Source organism: Megascapheus bottae, chromosome 18 (assembly GCF_031878675.1).
Source record: "Megascapheus bottae isolate mThoBot1 chromosome 18, mThoBot2.hap1, whole genome shotgun sequence".
Taxonomy (NCBI): domain Eukaryota; kingdom Metazoa; phylum Chordata; class Mammalia; order Rodentia; family Geomyidae; genus Megascapheus; species Megascapheus bottae.
In genome coordinates, this window is record NC_143526.1 from 29,958,966 (window position 1) to 29,976,776 (window position 17,811).

Here is a 17,811-nt window from a genome sequence, read left to right on the forward strand (position 1 = left end):
AAGAGCCAAGAGGCCCCCAGGGCTTCAGAGGATGTACCCAGTTGTCCAGTTCCAATAATTTCCAACCCCTCTGTCCATCCTTCAGGAAGGAACAGATAAAGGTTGGAACAAGAGCGGGTGCTGATCTTGGAAGGCTCCCCAAGTTACGCCCCTTCTCAGAGCACTTACCTCAATCCTGCCTTCTCTTACACTTTTTTTTCCCCAAGACACCAGACTATAAAACTGGGGTACAGCTCCATCCCCAACAGGTCAGAAGCAGGAGGAGAGGCAGCTTCTGAACCCTTGGACCCATCGGCAAGGGACAAGGTAAGCACTTGCTCCTGAAACTCTTGGAGAATGTGGAACTGAGAGCTAGGAAGAAGAGGGTTCATCCAAGAAGCCATAGCTAGGGTTTACAGATTCAGAATGGAGCCACAATTCTCCATCTGGACAGTGTACCATGCTGCTCAGCACAGGGAACGTGGTACAAGTTCCTGATTTGTGGGGGGGAGGGGTTGTTTTTTGTTTTTTTGTTTTTTTCCCAGTCTTGGGCTTGTACTCAGGGCCTGAGCACTGTCCTTGGACTTTCTCAAGGCTAGAGCTCTACCACTTGAGCCTCAGCACCACTTCTGGCTTTTTTCTATGTATGTGGTACCGAGGAATTGAACCCGGATCTTTGTGGATGCTAGGCAAGCACTCTACCACTAGGCAAAACTCCCGGCCCCTGATTTGTGTTTGTTTGTTTGTTAAGAAAATAGATAAATTATTCCTGGGATCCTCAAAAGGTTCCTCTCAGAGCAAAATCTAATAATAGCACCACAGTACTCAATCATGGATTAGCGCTTCTTCCCTTAAAATGTGTTTAGATGTATGAGAAATAATCCAGGGGTAGGAGGCATGGCTCAGTTGGTAGAGTGCCAGCCAATGAGCAAAAGCATTTGCTACTGAGTTCAAGTCCTAGACTTGGACCCTGCCCCCCCCCCCCCCCGCTGCCAAAAAAAAAAAAAGAAAAAAAAGAAAAGTAACAGTTTAGATTTCTCACAGATGAGAGAACCAAATGAAAATGGATGGAAATGTGATGAGATTTTTTTTTCCCTCCACAAAAGTTAATTTATTCAAAGGGAAGAATTGTCATTAGCTCAGATTCTGTCATAGCAGCCCTTTGTAGGGTGTTAGAAGTCATGCCTTTCTTAGTGCCGGGGCATACCATCCATCTGCTAATTAGAGATTCTAACAATTCACCCACTTGCTGGATACTGGAGCCTCATACCAATAATCCTAGCCCCTCAGGAGCCTGAGATCTGAGGATCACAGTTTGAAATCAGCCTGGGTAGAAAAAGTCCATGAGACTCTTCTCTCCAATTAACCAGCAAAAAGCTGCAAGCAGAGGTGTGGTTCAAGTGGTAGAGTGCCAAGGATATTTTAATGAGGAAGATGGAGAGAAGATAGCTTAAGAGGTCAAGCTGTAAGACAAGGCTTATCCTGTATCTATTCCTCTGAAGCTGAACTACGAGTAGAAAAGGGCATTTTCCCACGAATGAAGAATGCAGACTGATAATGTCTGCAGTGTGCAGGCTGAGCTCCCACAAGAGACAGCGAGCCATTCTACATGAATACACATGATGGTCATGTGGAGTCTGGCCTAGTGGTAGAGTGCCTGCCTAGCATGCATGAAGACCCAGGTTTGATTCCTCAGTACCACATACATAGAAAAGGCCAGAAGTTCACTTGGCACTGTGGCTCATGCCTGTAATCCTAGGTACTCAGGAGGCTGAAATCTGAGGATCGAGGTTCAAACCCAACCCGTGCACTAAAGTCCATGAGACTCTTAACCAGAAGTGGGGTTGTGGCTCCAGGGATAGGGCAATAACCTTGAGCTAAAGAGCTCAGGGACAGCACCGAGGCCTAGAGTTCAAGCCCCAAGACTGACCAAAAAAAGCCAGAAGTGGCACTGCGGCTCAAATGGCAAGAGTGCTAGCCTTGAGAAAAAAAAGTGTCCGAGGACAGTGTTCCCCAGGTTTGGCAACAAAATAAAACTAACAACAACAAAAAAATGATGGTCATGTGATCCATTGGGAATGTGCTATTTAACCAAGTTCTCCTTTGCATGTAGATACTACCAAGATGTGGACTCTCTGGTCCTGGGCCATCACAGTGGCTTTCCACATGGGTGTACTTGCCCAGCTGGAAATACCTCTAGTGATAGAGAGCCTTCCTGCTGACCTACCTGCTGTGCCCAGTGTGCCAGGAGGCCTTCCCCCTGTACCCAGGCTGGATGTCCCTCCCCTTGATGGGGAAAAACCATCAAGTTCCTCAGCCCAGAACAGCTCTCCTCCTAAAAAACCGCCAGCTGGTTCCATAAAAGGCAGATGTTCACCCTCCGCCAAGTACTTCCTGTCTAGCAGCAGAATTGAGGACTGTAAGTAAGAATTGATTCACCTACACCTTTTATCCTATCCAGACATTGTGCAGGCTTGCACTTTCCTCCCTCCCTCCTTCCTTGCCCTCTCTCTTTTCTTTCCTGCCTGCCTGCCTTTCTTTCCTCCATTCTTTCCTCACACTAGCTACTTTTCCACTTGATCCAGCTCCCCAATCCTTTTCACTGTAGTTATTTCTCAGATAGAGTCTCACACTTTTGCCCAGAGCTGACCTTGAACTGCAATTCTCCAACCTCCACCTCCTTAGTACCTGTGATTACAAATGTGTGCCACATTCAGACTTCTCCTTTCCAAGTCGAGAGAGCTACTTCTACCTTCTGAAGAAGTTGCTCCCAATCAAGGAGGCCCTGGCATCTGCTCCAGAGCCTGTAGAGAGAAGGGATACCTGGCACTCTCATAGACATTCTGGTGCAGCCTGGCTGCTGGAGCATGGAGAGCCTGGCTGTCCAATCAGCTCCAAGATGGTGCTGAGGCTGTTTGTGCAGGACTCACATGTGGACCGGGATAGGGCTAAGCTACTTGGATCTGCTTTTTGGATACATTTCTTAGATACCTGGATACTATGCCAGACCTCCCAGCTCATCACTGCCTGTCCCCAGTGCTCACCTAGATTCCCATGGGTTCGTACGCATCCCATGGCTTATCACAGGCTAGGAAATCCAGTTTCTTCTCCTTCTCCATCTCCTTCAGCAGACATGTTCTCTCCAAACACCCATTTCACTCCTTTCCTGACCCCCACTTTCTTTCACAAGGCCAGGAATCTCTGCTTCTCCAAAATTCTCATAGAGACAGAGAGTGTAAGGAACTCAGGAATTGAAGGCTTGACAAAGAAGTGACTCCATTTGGGAAACCAGAAGAGGGTGGAACTCCCGGGCAAATGCAGACTATCAGGAAAGCCCTCATAACTCACTTAGTGGTAAGGAGCAAGCTTCCAACATGACAGGGACAGTGGGAGATATAGGACCTTACTGAGCACCCAGGAACAGCATCACCCACTGCTCTGCCTCTGGAGTTATGTGTGCTCAGCATTTCTCAGCCTCCTTGTTACAGAATGTAAGAAAAGTTCAGACAATCGTAAAAGCCTGGCTATCTATCATGTAATCATTTGATGGTGGTAGCTATGAATTTCCTTTACTCACCACTTCAAGAAAGGAATAAACCCAGCCATAGGGCCGGAGACCCCAGGCCTACTCCCGGGCTTTAGTCCTTTGTCCCTAACCTTCCATCACATAGAAGCTTCTAGCTTGATTACTTTACTCTGGCAATCTTTTGTTCTAACAACAAAATGGTTCTCAGTCTCATCAGAGATTGGACTACATGTTGTACAATCTGTAGAGTAGGTGACCTGTTTACATTGTCCCTCAAACTGTGTGTCTGGATAGGGTTCATCTTTTTCAATTCCACCATCTACTGGATGAATCCTGCACTTTCTGCATCTATTTGATTTGGGGCTTTCTCCATTTTCTGTTATTTCTAGCAGTGCTGCCTTGAATCTAGCACCCGTTCTCTTGAAAGTCTCCTAGTTTATAAAGGGTTCCCTAGGACAGAAGCATGGGATTGAGATGTTGGCCACACCTCCTGACACAGCTGACTTCTCCACAGTGCAGAGCTCTGCCCAGGGAAGCAACAGTGAGGAGCCAAAGACTGGGGCCCACAGCCTCCTTAGGGGCTGCTTACAGGGGTCTTGCTCTAACTTGGACCCTATGAACCATATTCACTTCAGCCCTAGGGTTGAAACTAGCAAGTTTTCCCTACCATTTAGATTCTGTAACTGTTTATTTCGCACTTCCTGCCAAGGCCACTGAGAAGAGCACACTAGGACAGGACCCTAGTGACCTGCCTCTCCAGGGGAAGACTTATCCCTTCCACCCTTCCCATGAGCCCTTGGGCATGCATTTCTCCTGGCTCAGATATGCCTGGGTGTAGGGGAGAAAAGCGACCAGCCAGAAATGCACCATGCTGCATGACAACTCCAGCCCATAGAAGATGGGTGGGGCCAGGGGCCTGGAAAAGAGGCAGGGCCTTGAGCAGAATTGCAGGGATGGTGAAGGGAAGAGTCAGGATCAACCAGCTCCAGGCCCCTCCCCGACCTCTTAGAACCCACTGTCATGACCTGTCTTCCACTCCAACCCACACAGTGGATCCGTTTATTAGTCCTTGAAATAATATAGGCACAATGACTGAGGCCCAGGACAGCCAAGCCCCCTGATTTAGACCCCTCACTCCATCTAAAGATCAGAGCTGACTCTGTACCCTGGACTGCAGAGCTCAGAAAAAAATGAAATTCCTTCACTCTGTGTCCAGATCTCTGTGAGCATAACATCCTGGATACCAGCTGGCCTCAGCTGGGATGTGACCATAAGCTCTTCACAAGGGGACAGGCAATATCAAACTGTCACTGGATCAGCAGGAGCAAGGGTTGATGTTTCTGGGAGGCACCATACACAGTCCCTACACATCCCCCAATTTGAAGGTGCCCCTCTTCCACTGGAAGAGATCCTGTTTCTGGGCTCAGGTAGTACTCTGTAACAGGGCTGTGTCTCCTTGGTCTTTTGTAGATCTGCAAGCTGCCCTGCCCCCACAAATCGAGAAGCTGGTGAAATGCAAAGGCTTTGACTTAGCCGGCCTGGTTGGGTCCTTGATTGCCACTTTGGAAGGCGCTGACCTGCTATCAATATTAGATGTCAATTCCCTCCTGGATTTGGGAGGTGGCCTTGGTGTTGGCAGTCTCCTCGGCCAGGGAGGTGATGGTGAGGCTTCTGGCCTTCCACTACTGTCCAAGGCCACGGGTGCTGTGGATGATATGCTCCCGACAAGTAAGAACACCCTGAGCAGCCTCCTTGGGGGAGAAAATAGTCCTGTGGGAGGAGTCGTCAACGATGTCAGTCTTCCCAGCCTCCAGAGTCCCTTGGATGATGTGACTAAGAAAGTTGATGCCATCAAAGGGTCTGCCCAGGATGCAGTCAAAGAGGCCCTGCCACCAGAACTCAGCAATGCACTCGCCGGTATAGGCATGGAAGAAATGCTGCTGGGGTAAATGCTTCCTTCACTCACAGAATTTGCTCCCCTCACTCTGCCCCCCTGTCCAAATCTGCTTGTAGGGAACATTCTAGTTAAACCTCTAACTCTTCCAGTGAAAGTGACCACTACTTACTCTTACACAAAGTACTATTCTTACACTGGTTCTGTCTGGAAACTATGATGGAGATTTTTTTTTTTTTGGCCAGTCCTGGGACTTGAACTCAGGGACTGAGCACTGTCCTTGGGCCTTTTCAAGGCTAGAGCTCTACCACTTGAGCCACGGCCCATTTTTTTGTTTGTTTTTAAGATTAAACAACTGGGAAGGGGCATGTGGGGCAAAGGGTGGCGGGCTTTGGCAGGTTGTGAACTGGCTGCTTTAACTACAAGTTTCCTGCAGTCCAGACTAGGTCCTTAGACTAGAACTGACTCTTCATGTTGTCAATCTGCAGCTTGGAAGTCCAAGATGTAACTGTGGACAACATGAAATCAGCTATGATGGGCGACGAGATCCAAGTCCATGCTGCAACCACTGCCACCATAGGCGGGAAAGGGTAAGCCTGTTTCCATGACAACCCCTGGGGGCTCCCCCACCAGAATGGTGGCTATGAGTTCAAGGGCTAGGGTACGAACACACAGGCTACAACCTCAGGAAGAAGCCTATATTCCCAGCATTCAGGGGACAAGAGGATGGCCAGTTCAAGACCAGCCTGGCTTAAATAGTGAAACCTTGCCTGAGGGAAGAATCATTTGCACTGACCACAACTTCTCACTTTAATAAACCCACCTGAGCCAGGCATCAGTGGCTTATGCCTATAATCCTAGCTATTCAGGAGTCTGAGATCTGAGGATTGTGGTTCAAAACCAGCCTGGGAAGAAAATCCCATGGGACTCTTTATCCCCAACAAACTACTCAGAAAAAATAACAGAAGGGGCACTGTGGCTCAAGTGGTAGAGCACTAGCCTTGAGTACAAAGAGGCTCAGGGACAGCACCCAGGCCCTGAGTTCAAGCCCCAAGATTGGCAAAAAAAAATCTGTAATCATGGTGGACTTTTCTTATGGTATAGCTTACAACAAGGCAGGGCTCGAGCACTGGGTACCACCACCAATACCAGACTTTCTCAGGCAGGATGGGGTAGTGATTGCTGTGAAATGTTAACAACCTGTTCCCAAAAGACATGAGTGCTAGAACACTAACCATTCCTCTCCCCAATTAACTTTGATAAGTATAAAGCTGATTCCCAAAATGCCTATAGCAAAGCTTGAGCCTTACCTTGGTGCCAGCTTCACATGTGCCTTGCTCTTCACAGTATAATTGGACCTGTGATCAGCATACTGGGATTTAAAATGAGTATGGATGTGACATTGCACATTGGTATTTCCACAAATGACACCAAATGCATCAACCTCGAGATCCAGGACAAAGAAATCAAGGCCGGAAAAGTGACTTTGGAATTATTAGAAATGTATGTATGACCATCTCTCTCATCCTCTAAATCAACTGAGGTCCAAAGAATGTCTCTGCACAGGGATGACCCACTGTGGTCGAGAACCTCTTCTGACTCACCTTCATTCTGCCTGTCAGCTGTATTTCAATAATTTGCTCCTTCATTTATTTATTTTTTGTACAAACAATACACTCACCTGGGTCAGAACTAAGAGACTACAAAAGGTCATAAAGTGACCTTATACTGTTAAAAAAAATCTCTCTCCCAGCCATGCCTGCCTACTGGATAATTTCTCCTTCTTAGAAACAACTGCTAGACTCAAGCTCTTCTATTTGTTTTCACAAACACACACTTGCATCTGTATATTCACATGTAGAAAGCAACAGGACACAAATCTCTCTGGACTTTGTTTCACATCTTAAAAAGAGTTAGACCCAGGTGCTGGTGGCTCATGCCTGTAATCCTGGCTATTCAAGAGGCTGAGATCTGAGGGTCACAGTTCAACGCCAGCCCAGGCACAAAAGTCCATAAGACTCTCATCTCCAATTAACTACCAGAAATCTGGGAGTGGCGCCATGGCTCAAGTGGTAGAGTGGTAGCCTTGAGCTGAAGAGCTCAAGGACAGCACCCAAGCCCAGAGTTCAAACCCCATGACCTACTCAAAAAAGTCAGAAAGCTGGCCATTTGCCATCTACTCAGGAGGCTGAGATCTGAGGATCATGGTTCAAAGCCAGCCTGGGCACTAAAGAACGTGAGACTCTTATCTTCAATTAATCACTAGAAAATGGGAAGTGGGGCTGTGGCTCAAGGGGTAGGGTAGTAGCCTTGAGCTGAAGAGCTGAGGGACAATACCCAGGCTCAGAGTTCAAGCCCCATGATCCACCCAGGCCCAGAGTTCAAGCCCCATCACCCACAAAAAAAAAAAAAAGGAAAGAAAGAAAGCTAGGCATTGGAAGCCCACGCCTATAATCCTAGCTACTCAGGAGGCTGAGATCTGAGGGCAATTCAAAGCCACCCAAGCAGGGAACTCAATGAGACTTCTATCTCCAATTAACCAGCAGAAAACTGGAAAGTGGTGCTGTGACTCAAAGTGGTAGCTCACTAACCTTGAGTGAAACTTCTCAGGGACAGAGCCTAGGCCCTGAGTTCAAGCCCAGGACCAGAACTATCACCACCACCACCAACAAAAGAGTTGGATATATTTTATCTATATTACCAATCAGCTTCCTTATCTTTTAATGATTCTAAACATATTCCCTTAGGAAGATTCGTTAGCATTTCTTTAAAACAGTCCTCCTTATCGATTATTAACTTTTATATTAACCACCATGAAAAAGGTCATGGACGGGGTCTGCCCACCTTGTCTTCAAGTATCTAAAGGATGAAACTCCTTCACATAGACTTGTAGGCCAGATGTCCTATGCTTTGATCATGTTGCCATCCACATACCTTCCTTAAAGACAGAAAGGGAAGGCAGAAGGCTCAGATCACAGACACGTCATAAACAGCAGGACATTGTTGTGGCTGTTTCATCAGTGGATGGGTTTGTCTAATGTTGGGTAAACTCAGAACACGTGAATCATGTGGTGCTCCGTTCACAGGGTCAATGGCGCTGTGCCTGTGTCTCTGCCCTTGGAAGATCTTATCTCTAAAGTGCTGACAGTCCATTTGCAGGAGAACGTAAGTCTTGGGAAGGCTTGTATCACTGGGGAAGAGTCCTGGTCCCAGAACGGGTCTAATGCTAATAGAGACTCAGGTGGGACCCACAGTCCCTCTGGTCCCTGTAGCCCCCCAGCAGAACTGACAATACTTCAGGCTATGGAGAGGAAAGTTGGCTTCTGCCAAAAGAAAAGTCAAGAAAAGAGGCCAGGGAAAGGGAAGGAAGGGGGAACGCAACACTAGAGCTGGGCTGAGGCCAGGCTAGCAGAGCGAAGGGTATGGGAAGGCTACCATTGCTAAACTAACTGGAGATAACTTTGCAGTTGGAGAAATCTGCTTCCTGTGATATCGTTCTCAGTGACTTCAATGAATGCAAGAACTGTGAGTACAAAATTTCACCCTCAGGCAGGGCGCTGGTGGCTCATACCTATAGAGCTGAGGCTCGAGGTTCAAAGCCAACACAGGCAGGAACGCGCATGAGACCCTTATCTCTAATTAGTCACCAGAAGACTAGAAGTGGAACTGTGGCTCTAAGTGGTAGAGTGCTAGTCTTGAGTAAAAAAGCTCAAGGATAGCACCCAGGCCCTGAGTTCAAGCCCCATGACCAAAACCACCTCCCCCCAAAACCTTACCCTCTGGGCCACTTACTTCAATGGACAGAAATGGTCCAGGTACCTTAGGGATTCCACTGAGCATGGACCAGTAATAATAGACCGTAAGTTGCAATATCTCATACCTGCAACCAGGTATCCTTCCTCAACACCTTCAGAATGGGGTGGTCTTCCCTTGAGGCAACATTAGCATCCCCTCGGAAGGAAAGAGGACAAAGCCTCTCCTGAGTCCCCATGGAGCTCTCCAGTCCTATGTGGTTACAAAGGGCACAGGTATACAGGGTCCTCGGCCTCTATCCCCCACAGCCTGAGAATTAGGAAATCTCTCCAGTCTCCATACACAAGCCAAAATGGGGATGTGTGGGTTAGCAGTGGCCTACACAACTAAAGTTGAAAACAGGGATATTTGCCAAGTCCTCCAATAGACAAAACAGGCCCAGCCACCCTATGCATTCCTCCCCACTTCCAGACAGCACTCCAGCTCTCCAGCAGGGACCCAGGCAGAAGCCGTCCACACTGGTCCTTAGAGGGAGGGCAATGCTGGCTGGAAAGCTCAGGACTTTCCAGGCAGAAAAGGAATGTGCTCTCTCCATTCCTCCCTTTCCTCTGTCTCTCTCTTTCTCTCTTGCAGCCACGGGTATATTCAAGTACCAGATTAAAAGTGCCAAGATTTCCCCTGGAGGACTTTCCATCCTCTACTGTGTAAGTCTTCTTTGACCTTATTCTGGCCCTAGTCAGAGGCTGAAGGCATACCTGAACTCCCAAGAGAGATCAGGATGCCAAGACAGAGCAACTACCATGCCTCCTCAGCTCCCTACACCTTTCATTGCAATTTCTGAGGCCTTCACTACCATGCAGGAGGGCCCACACCGGGGGCCAGCTTCGTGGTCTTTTCCATTCAAGTCCAATGCGAGGCAATCCAACAAAGATAATCATAACTCATCATTACCCAGCCCAAGTCCTGGTGTCCAATGGACAGTACATAACAAAACAAAAAGGACACAAAAAAAGGACTTGATACTCTTATCTCCAATTAACCTCTAGAAAACGGGAAGTGGGGCTTGGGTCAAGGGTAGGGTGGTAGCCCTAAGCTGAAGAGCTTATGGACAGTGTCCAGGCCGAGTTCAAGCCCCACAACCCCCCCCACACACACACACACAAGTGCCAGCTCTTCCTATTCTCCCTCTCAAAGGTGGGCACAAATCAGGCCAGGAGAAGTGCTGAAAGGGACATTTCAGACCCAGTTAACTTCACTTCTGAAATCCATCCAAAACAAAAACAAACAAAAAAACCCTATAGATCTAATGAAGTTCAAAGCCACATGATTCACGATGAGACTAGAAAAATAACCTGAAATAAATATATAGAAAAATAGCTAAGCTAAGGATAAGATCAAGCTAAACATTGCAAGGTCTTTAGTGAGTGTAAGGAAATGCTATTTAGGTGCTGCTTAGTCTTTTAAAATATAGCAAAAATGCTCTAAGGTGTGCATGATCTAGAGGAGGAGGGAGCAGTGGTATGAGACCGGAAGTTCCCCTTTTCTTTCTTACCTCTCCAAATTTTCTAATGCTTTTGTCAAATGGAGTTTGAATTTTGTAAGCCGAGGAGAATACATTAAAAAGAAAAGAAAAGGAAAAAAAGAAGTCCTCACCAGGCACTGGTGACTCACACTTATAATCCTAGCTACTTAGAAGGCTGAGATCTAAGGATCAAAGTCCCAAGCCATCCAGGACGTGAAAATTCATGACGACTCTTATCTCCAATTAACCACCCAAAAGCCCAACATAGAGCTGTGGTATGTGTGGTCTGGGTGCTAGCCTTGAGTAAAAAAGCTTGGGGACAGTACCCAGGCTCTGATTTCAAGCATGACACAAAAAAAAAGGGAAAAAAATCCCTTAATGGAGGGCAGAAATATATTGCAATAATTTCAGAATGAGATGGGCTTTGACAGGTGGGAAGAAAGACAGGAGCCAGGGCTCTCCAGGCTGGGAGGACTTGTTGGAAGAAGATAAAACTGAGTGGTTCCTTCCAGGAACCAGGGGATTTGCCTGGGAAATAGGCACTTGTGGCTTCTCTTAGAAAATCAGAGGTCTGGGGCTGGGAGTTTGGCCTAGTGGTTAAAGTGCTTGCCTAGCATGCACAAAGACCTGGGTTCGATTCCTTGGTACCACATACATAGAAAAAAGTCAGAAATGGTGCTGAGGCTCAAGTGGTAGAGCTCTAGCCTTGAGAAAACCCAAGGACAGTGCTCAGGCCCTGAGCTCAAGCCCAGGACTGGCAAAAAAAAAAAAAAGAAAGAAAATCAGAGTTCTGCTTGCCCCAAGCTATACTACACACATCAGGCCACAATCACCTGGACCTCAGACAGCAACTATGCCCTCACCATAAACTCACCCCTGCCTGTGGTCACCCAATATGCAGGCAAGGAGGTCAACTGCTGCTCCTAGCCTTACTCACCCCCCCCAGGCAGTAGTCACCATGCCCCCTCCTTCCCCTTGACAATCACCCCTAAAGATCTTGATATAAAGGGAGTCTCCGTCACTCAAGAAAGTTTTCTGTTTTTCTCACTCCAGGTTGAAGCCGTCTTGGGCAAAACCACAGAGCCTGTTCTTGGAGTTTCTCTCCCTCCAGATCCTAAAGATGTCAATAGTTCCCTAACTATATCCCGTGTATTGATGAACAAATTTATCAAGCACGTTGCCAAGGAGAGCTCAGTCAAGGTAAGTGCCATTCACATGGCTGTTCACCTCTCAGTGGCCACTCAGTGGGCCCTCCTCTACATCAGTGGAAAGCAAAGTGCAAGATCATAAGAGGACAGTTTCCGAGTGCCATCTAGGTGCCAGGTACACAGACGGCCAACTTTACAGAATTGATATCCTTGCACCACACAATGTTTGGATGGAGATAGTCTCCTCATTTTACAGGTGACCAACAGTCACCCAGAAGCAGTGGTATCAGGTTACTCTACCCATAACGTATTCAATTGCTCTTGGTGCTAAAAAGCAGGGGTGGGAGCTGCGTAAGAACATCCAGAGTTCCTAAATAGCCGATTGGAAGCTGTCCTGCCATAGAGCAAGGAAATAACTAGGCTTCAAATTAGATAAGATGTAATAGACTAAAGCACCATTTCACATGGTTTCTGTTCCTCTCCTCCACAGAGGCAAACAGATACAGAAAACTGTTTGCAAGTAGGCCTTATTATTGTGGGTACCAAGGCTACACCAGCAGCCAGCTAGGTGGACAGCTTGTATTAGAGGACCCGTAAAGACTGAAAGGAATACTTTGACCAGAAATGAGTGGCTCACAGTGCAACACTGCGTCGTCCTTTATCCTTCCACACTCTAATAGACTTCTTTCCAGCAGAAAGACAACTTCGTTGCAAACATCACCAAAGTAACTTACAGCTTACAGCAAGATAACACTACTCAAGCCACTTACTGGGTTAAGATAAAAAAGGATGGTGAGAATTTTGCTAAAGGGAAAACGGTGAGTGTTAAGAACAACTTGGAGCAAGGCCTCGGTGGCTCATACCTATAATCCTAGCTACTCAGGAGGTTGAGATCTGAGGATCATGGTTCAAAGTCAGCCCAAGCAGGAAAGTCCAGGAGACTCATGTCCAATTAACCACCCAAAGTGCTGGAGCTGTGGCTCAAGTGGTAGAGTGCTATCCTTGAGCAAAATAGCTCAAGGACAGCGCCCGAACCCAGAATATGTCCACTCAGCCTCCCTACTACCCACCATCACCCACAAAAGAAGAACAAATTGTAACTGAGTAATGGGCAGAAACTGCAGGACTAGTGTTCACGGGAAGAGCTGTTATTAAACCCCAGACTCAAACATGCGCAAGTGTTGCTCACATAAGGAATCAACCAAACTGAGGTTCAGCTTCTTGGGCAAGAAAAGAGTTAACAATTGAGCCTAGAAAGACAAAGCTAGACAGGCTCTATTCTGGTCCTAGCTTGGGACCCTGCTGGTCATGTCACATTATGTTTAACTTGCACTCCTTTTATGTTGTTTCAGACCGTAACTATCTCAACTCTAGGCAAGATCTCCAAAAACAAAATCCAAGTAGACATCAAAGTTACCAGGTAATGCCAGTGACTACATTATTCTCCAGGGGACCATGTGGAGCCCAACACAAATTCATTGCGTCCTAAGGCTCTTGAGAAGCGCTTAGATAATTACAGAGAAATTAGGATAGGGTTTCAAACTCACATGCTCTTATTCATCTTGCCCTTTCTGAAGAGTAGTTTATAGTTGACTGAGAACTGCTTTCATTAAGAAGTACTGAGAAAGCCAGGCACTGGTGGCTCACGCCTGTAAACCTAGCTACTCAGGAGGCTGAGATCTGAGGATCATGTTTGAAGCCAGACTGGGCAGAAAATCTGTGAGAGTCTAATCTGTAATACACTCTACTCAGAAAAAGGCAGACAGAAGTGGAGCTGCATCTCAGTGGTAGAGCACTAGCCTTGAGCAAAAAGCTCAGAACAGTGTCCAGTCCCTGAGTTCAAGCCCCAGGACTGGCACACAAAAAAGAAATGACTGAGATCATCACAGAACTCTAAGCCTGAATGGTTGTCTTCATAACGAATCCAAAACTTACCTGTATTTTGTTTCTTGGCAGATCTGAGCACAGCGTGGAACCTGCAGAAGCAGTAAGTTGATGTAGTTTTCTCAATTTACCTATGACATGGGAGAAGTTATTTTAATACCAGACACCCAGTCTCACAGAGACTGGGACAAAGGGGATCACATATGGTGGGGGGAGGGAAATGGGGACAAAAACATGTGAAGAGCTATCAATGTGTGAGAAGTAATGCACCTCCTATCTGGCAAATATAACTGTAACCTCTCTATACATTACCCCAACAATAAAAAATTAAAATAAAAAAGGGGGGGATCGCAAAGACTAGAAGTAGGACTGCCAGCTCCTAGCCTGGAACTTGGGACTCTCCTTCCTTTACCTACCACATGCTAAGACTGCAAGAGTGCACTACCATGTCTGGCTTCTGGAAAGCTCTTAAAAAATAGTATCCACACCTCCTGTGGAGTGCCATATCCAATCTGTGATTTGAAGCTATAATAGGCTGGCAAGTCTGGAGCATTTCCTAAGTAGAGCAGTTTGTTGTAGCCTCTGCTCCCATCAGTGCTTTCCAACCAGGTGCTATGATCACATACAGTGATCCTGTGCTTCCAGGAAAGCCTGGCTTCAGCCAGGCTCCAGCAATAGAGAGGAAACCAACACCTGGCCTTGAACACATTCATTCCTTAATTCAAGAAATGTTTGTGGCTATCCCTGCAACTACATCATGAAGTGGTGATGAGTGCTTAGTTCTAGGAGCTGACACAGCAGTGTAGGGGCTGGATAGACTCAGGCAAACACCTAAGAGCTGGGAAAAGTTAAGAGTCCGGTGGCCACATGAGAGATAGAGGCCCATAGTGGGTGCCCACAGGTGAGCAGCCTTATGACTGAGTTCAGGATCTGGGTTTCCTATGTCAGCACGGAATCAGCTACAAGGCAGACACTGGGAGTCACCATAAGCTCACATTCTCTCCCTCCCAGATTTGCTGGGCAGCTAGAGTATGTGCAGGCACTAGACTCAGGAAAAGCAACTATGTGCCTGAGGGGGACACAGACACTTATACACAGAATTGTCACCTGGGCATGAAGACAGTGCAGAACCAGCATCAATTGGGAGGCAGGGCTGGAGCTCCACACAAAGATTGTGGAGCAGGGAGAGGGAACCAAATGTGTAAGGAAGGCAGCACAGACTCACAGGGCTATACAGGGAGAACCTGGCTGGCCTCAAATCTGCAGACAGGGCAGAAGCAGCAGTGGTCACCATTCCTCTGTCTCCTGAAGACTGCTCTCCCTGGCTGCCACTCCGAGCCTGGAAGTGGGGGAAGACGGGTGTAGTTAAAAGGTATTGGTGAAAATATTTCCTTCCCATTTCTTGCAGAAGGAAGTGGTTCAAGGTGTGATGGTGGAACTTTTAAATACATTCTCATCTAACCTTAAAGGTATGTGAAATCAATAAACCAGATGCCAGAGAGTGAGTGATACGGGAGGGGGGCACACGTCACCCTGCAGGGCTGCAGCATGATGCAAGGGGCCCATCCTCGCCTGGATCCTGAGCCCTTCCTCTCAAGAGAGGCAAGGCAACTTGAGGAGATGGTCAAAATTTCCCCTCTATAGCTCCCCCTTTCCCCAAAATAAACTGGCCCACAGGTATCTAAAGATCAATGCCATCAGGCCACTAAGTAGAACATGGCCCTCACCTAATCATACAGATATTAAGGGTTTGATAATTCAGGAGGTTGTGGTTATAGTTCATTTCCAAAGATGAAGGAGCAACATATGTTGACAGTATGTTGCTGTCTACACAGACTTCAGGTGAACTCTCAAGTTCAAAGAAGTGCAGTAACCACCAAGAACAGCAGGACCTAATGCCCAGTGTCATAAGGTAGTGAGTCAGACCTGCCAGTTTCTCACATGGTGTCACTGTTAAGCTACCATCAGGTTTTTACCTGCTTCTGGAACCTCTCTTCCTACTACACTCTCATCTCCCCCTGCCTACCCTCCCCTGCAACTCAACAGACTGGGTAAGACCATGCAGGTCTGTACTCATTCATGCTGGTGAGTGGGTAGGGCAGTGACTGCTTCTAGAGCTAACTACAGCCTGGAGGGCCCTCCATGTGCCTGGTGCTAAAACAGGCCACGCCAGGGTATGTGTGTCGTCCCCCAATCACTATTACATGTCCCTTCTTTATTTCAGAGCAATTTAAACAATTCAACGTGCCAGAAGGAGTGTCCATTGCCTCTCTAGAGAACGCCAATTTTAAACTGATGAAGACAGTAAGAGACATATATTTTCTTTTTGTTTGTTCCGTTGGTTTAGTTCATTTAGCTTAGTTTTGCTCTTGGCCATACTGATGATACTGCTGCAGATGACACTGGTATTGGGACAAGAGTGGTAGAGTGCTTGAGTAGCATGTGTGAAGTCCTGGATTCTATTGGTACCACATACACAGAAAGAGCCAGAAGTGATGCTGTGACTCAAGTAGTAGAGCACTAGCCTGGAGAAAGCTCAAGGACAGTAACCGAGCCCTGAGTTCAAACCCCAGGACTGGAAAAAATAAATAAATAAAATAAAATATTGGTATTGAACAGCCGGCATGGTGGCAGCCACTCAGTGGCTTCACTGAACAACACAATAAGGGTCATGGATCTGTTGTAATCCCATAATAGCCCATCCAGAAACATGGAGGCCCCCACCTATGGAATACTTCATCCTTTGTTTCCATCCCAACTCCCTGATACTCGCAGACAACCATCACCAGAAATAACCTCTGCGACTCACACTGGTGGGATTGGTTTCTTTCCCCACACACACTGAAGCAAGCACCTGGCAGGGAATGAAGTGCCCAGTAGGCTCTGACCATGCCTGTGGCCAGCTTATGTGTTAAGGTGTCTAATAGGTTGTCTCTTATCTCCCCACAGAATGACCTTCAGGCAACAAAGTGAACCCTGCACACCTGAAGCCAGGCAAGGTTCTCCCAATGAAATCAAAACTCTGTACAAATACAGAATTGATTTAATGATTTAAGTAGCTTTAGTCTTAAGATGTCAGGAATCCTTTGGAACGTCACCCACTGCCACAGGGATTTCTGGCACTGTTGTAACTGGCTCTTTAATAAAGCATCTTTCTTCATGCAAAAAAGGATTCACTTGCCTTCAATACTTGTACATAAGAATCTTTGTTTATAACTAGTCAGAGAAATTCTTAGTTGGGATTGAAAAAAAAAATAGCGTGACCATTGGAAGAAAAAAAAATGACACAAGTAACAAAATCCACTGTTACCAAGGAACAATCACAATAATGACTGATGCGTTTCTTCCTGAGCGTCTGCTCCTGACCTCTCTAAAGTAGTTGGGGGTCTACAATGTCCCCCAAAGGCTCAGACGTTTAAGGTCTTGTCTCCAGATGGGTGCTACTGAGCGTGGTGAAGCCTTGCAGAAACAGTGCCTAGTCAGAGGTCCTTAGGTCACGCGGGTGTGCTCTTGAAGGGGGCTGTGGGACCCCTACACACACTTTTTTTTCTTTTTGCCTCTTGGCCATGAAGTGAGTACTTTGGCCCCTACATACTCCCAACCAAGGGCAGACTCAGCAAGGACCAAAAAGAAACAAGACCAACAGTTCATAGCCTGAGTCCTCTAAATTTGAAAACCAAAATAAACTTTTATTTTAGTGGACTTTTTTATTTAGTGGACTTTCTTCCTATAACAGCAGAAAGCTAATACTCCTCAACTCTAAATGGTTTGTTTTGCATGATGGTCCAATATGAACATCATACAGGGGCTAGAATCGCACTTCTCCACATTAAGCACTGAGGGAAATAATCAAAGGGCAAAAAGGGAGGTAAAAAAAAACACAGGTTGAAGGGCTGAAGTCTGGCCTAGTGGTAAAGTGCTTGCCTGGGCTCAATTCCTTGGTACCACATACATAGAAAAAGCCAGAAGTGGTGCTGTGACTCAAGTAGTAGAGCTCTAGCCTTGAGAAAGCCAGGGATAGTGTTCAGGTCCTGAGTTCAAACCCTAGAACTGGTGAGGGGTGGAGGGCGCAGGTTAGATCCTGCTGACATCATGAACCAGGCAA

At 46.8% G+C, this 17,811-nt stretch overlaps 1 protein-coding gene across 1 annotated transcript; it reads left to right on the forward strand.

Annotated features, from left to right (window-relative positions):
- Nucleotides 1-2,145: 2,145 nt before the first annotated feature.
- LOC150050378 (vomeromodulin-like) lies at nucleotides 2,146-16,679 on the forward strand. Its single transcript, XM_090352711.1, has 14 exons — nucleotides 2,146-2,398; nucleotides 4,976-5,450; nucleotides 5,888-5,989; nucleotides 6,747-6,902; nucleotides 8,486-8,564; nucleotides 8,867-8,924; nucleotides 9,786-9,856; nucleotides 11,728-11,878; nucleotides 12,522-12,640; nucleotides 13,175-13,242; nucleotides 13,779-13,809; nucleotides 15,115-15,175; nucleotides 15,931-16,010; nucleotides 16,656-16,679. Exons 1-14 carry the CDS (start codon nucleotides 2,146-2,148, stop codon nucleotides 16,677-16,679), a joined length of 1,728 nt encoding a protein of 575 aa, XP_090208837.1.
- The last annotated feature ends 1,132 nt before the right edge of the window (nucleotides 16,680-17,811 follow it).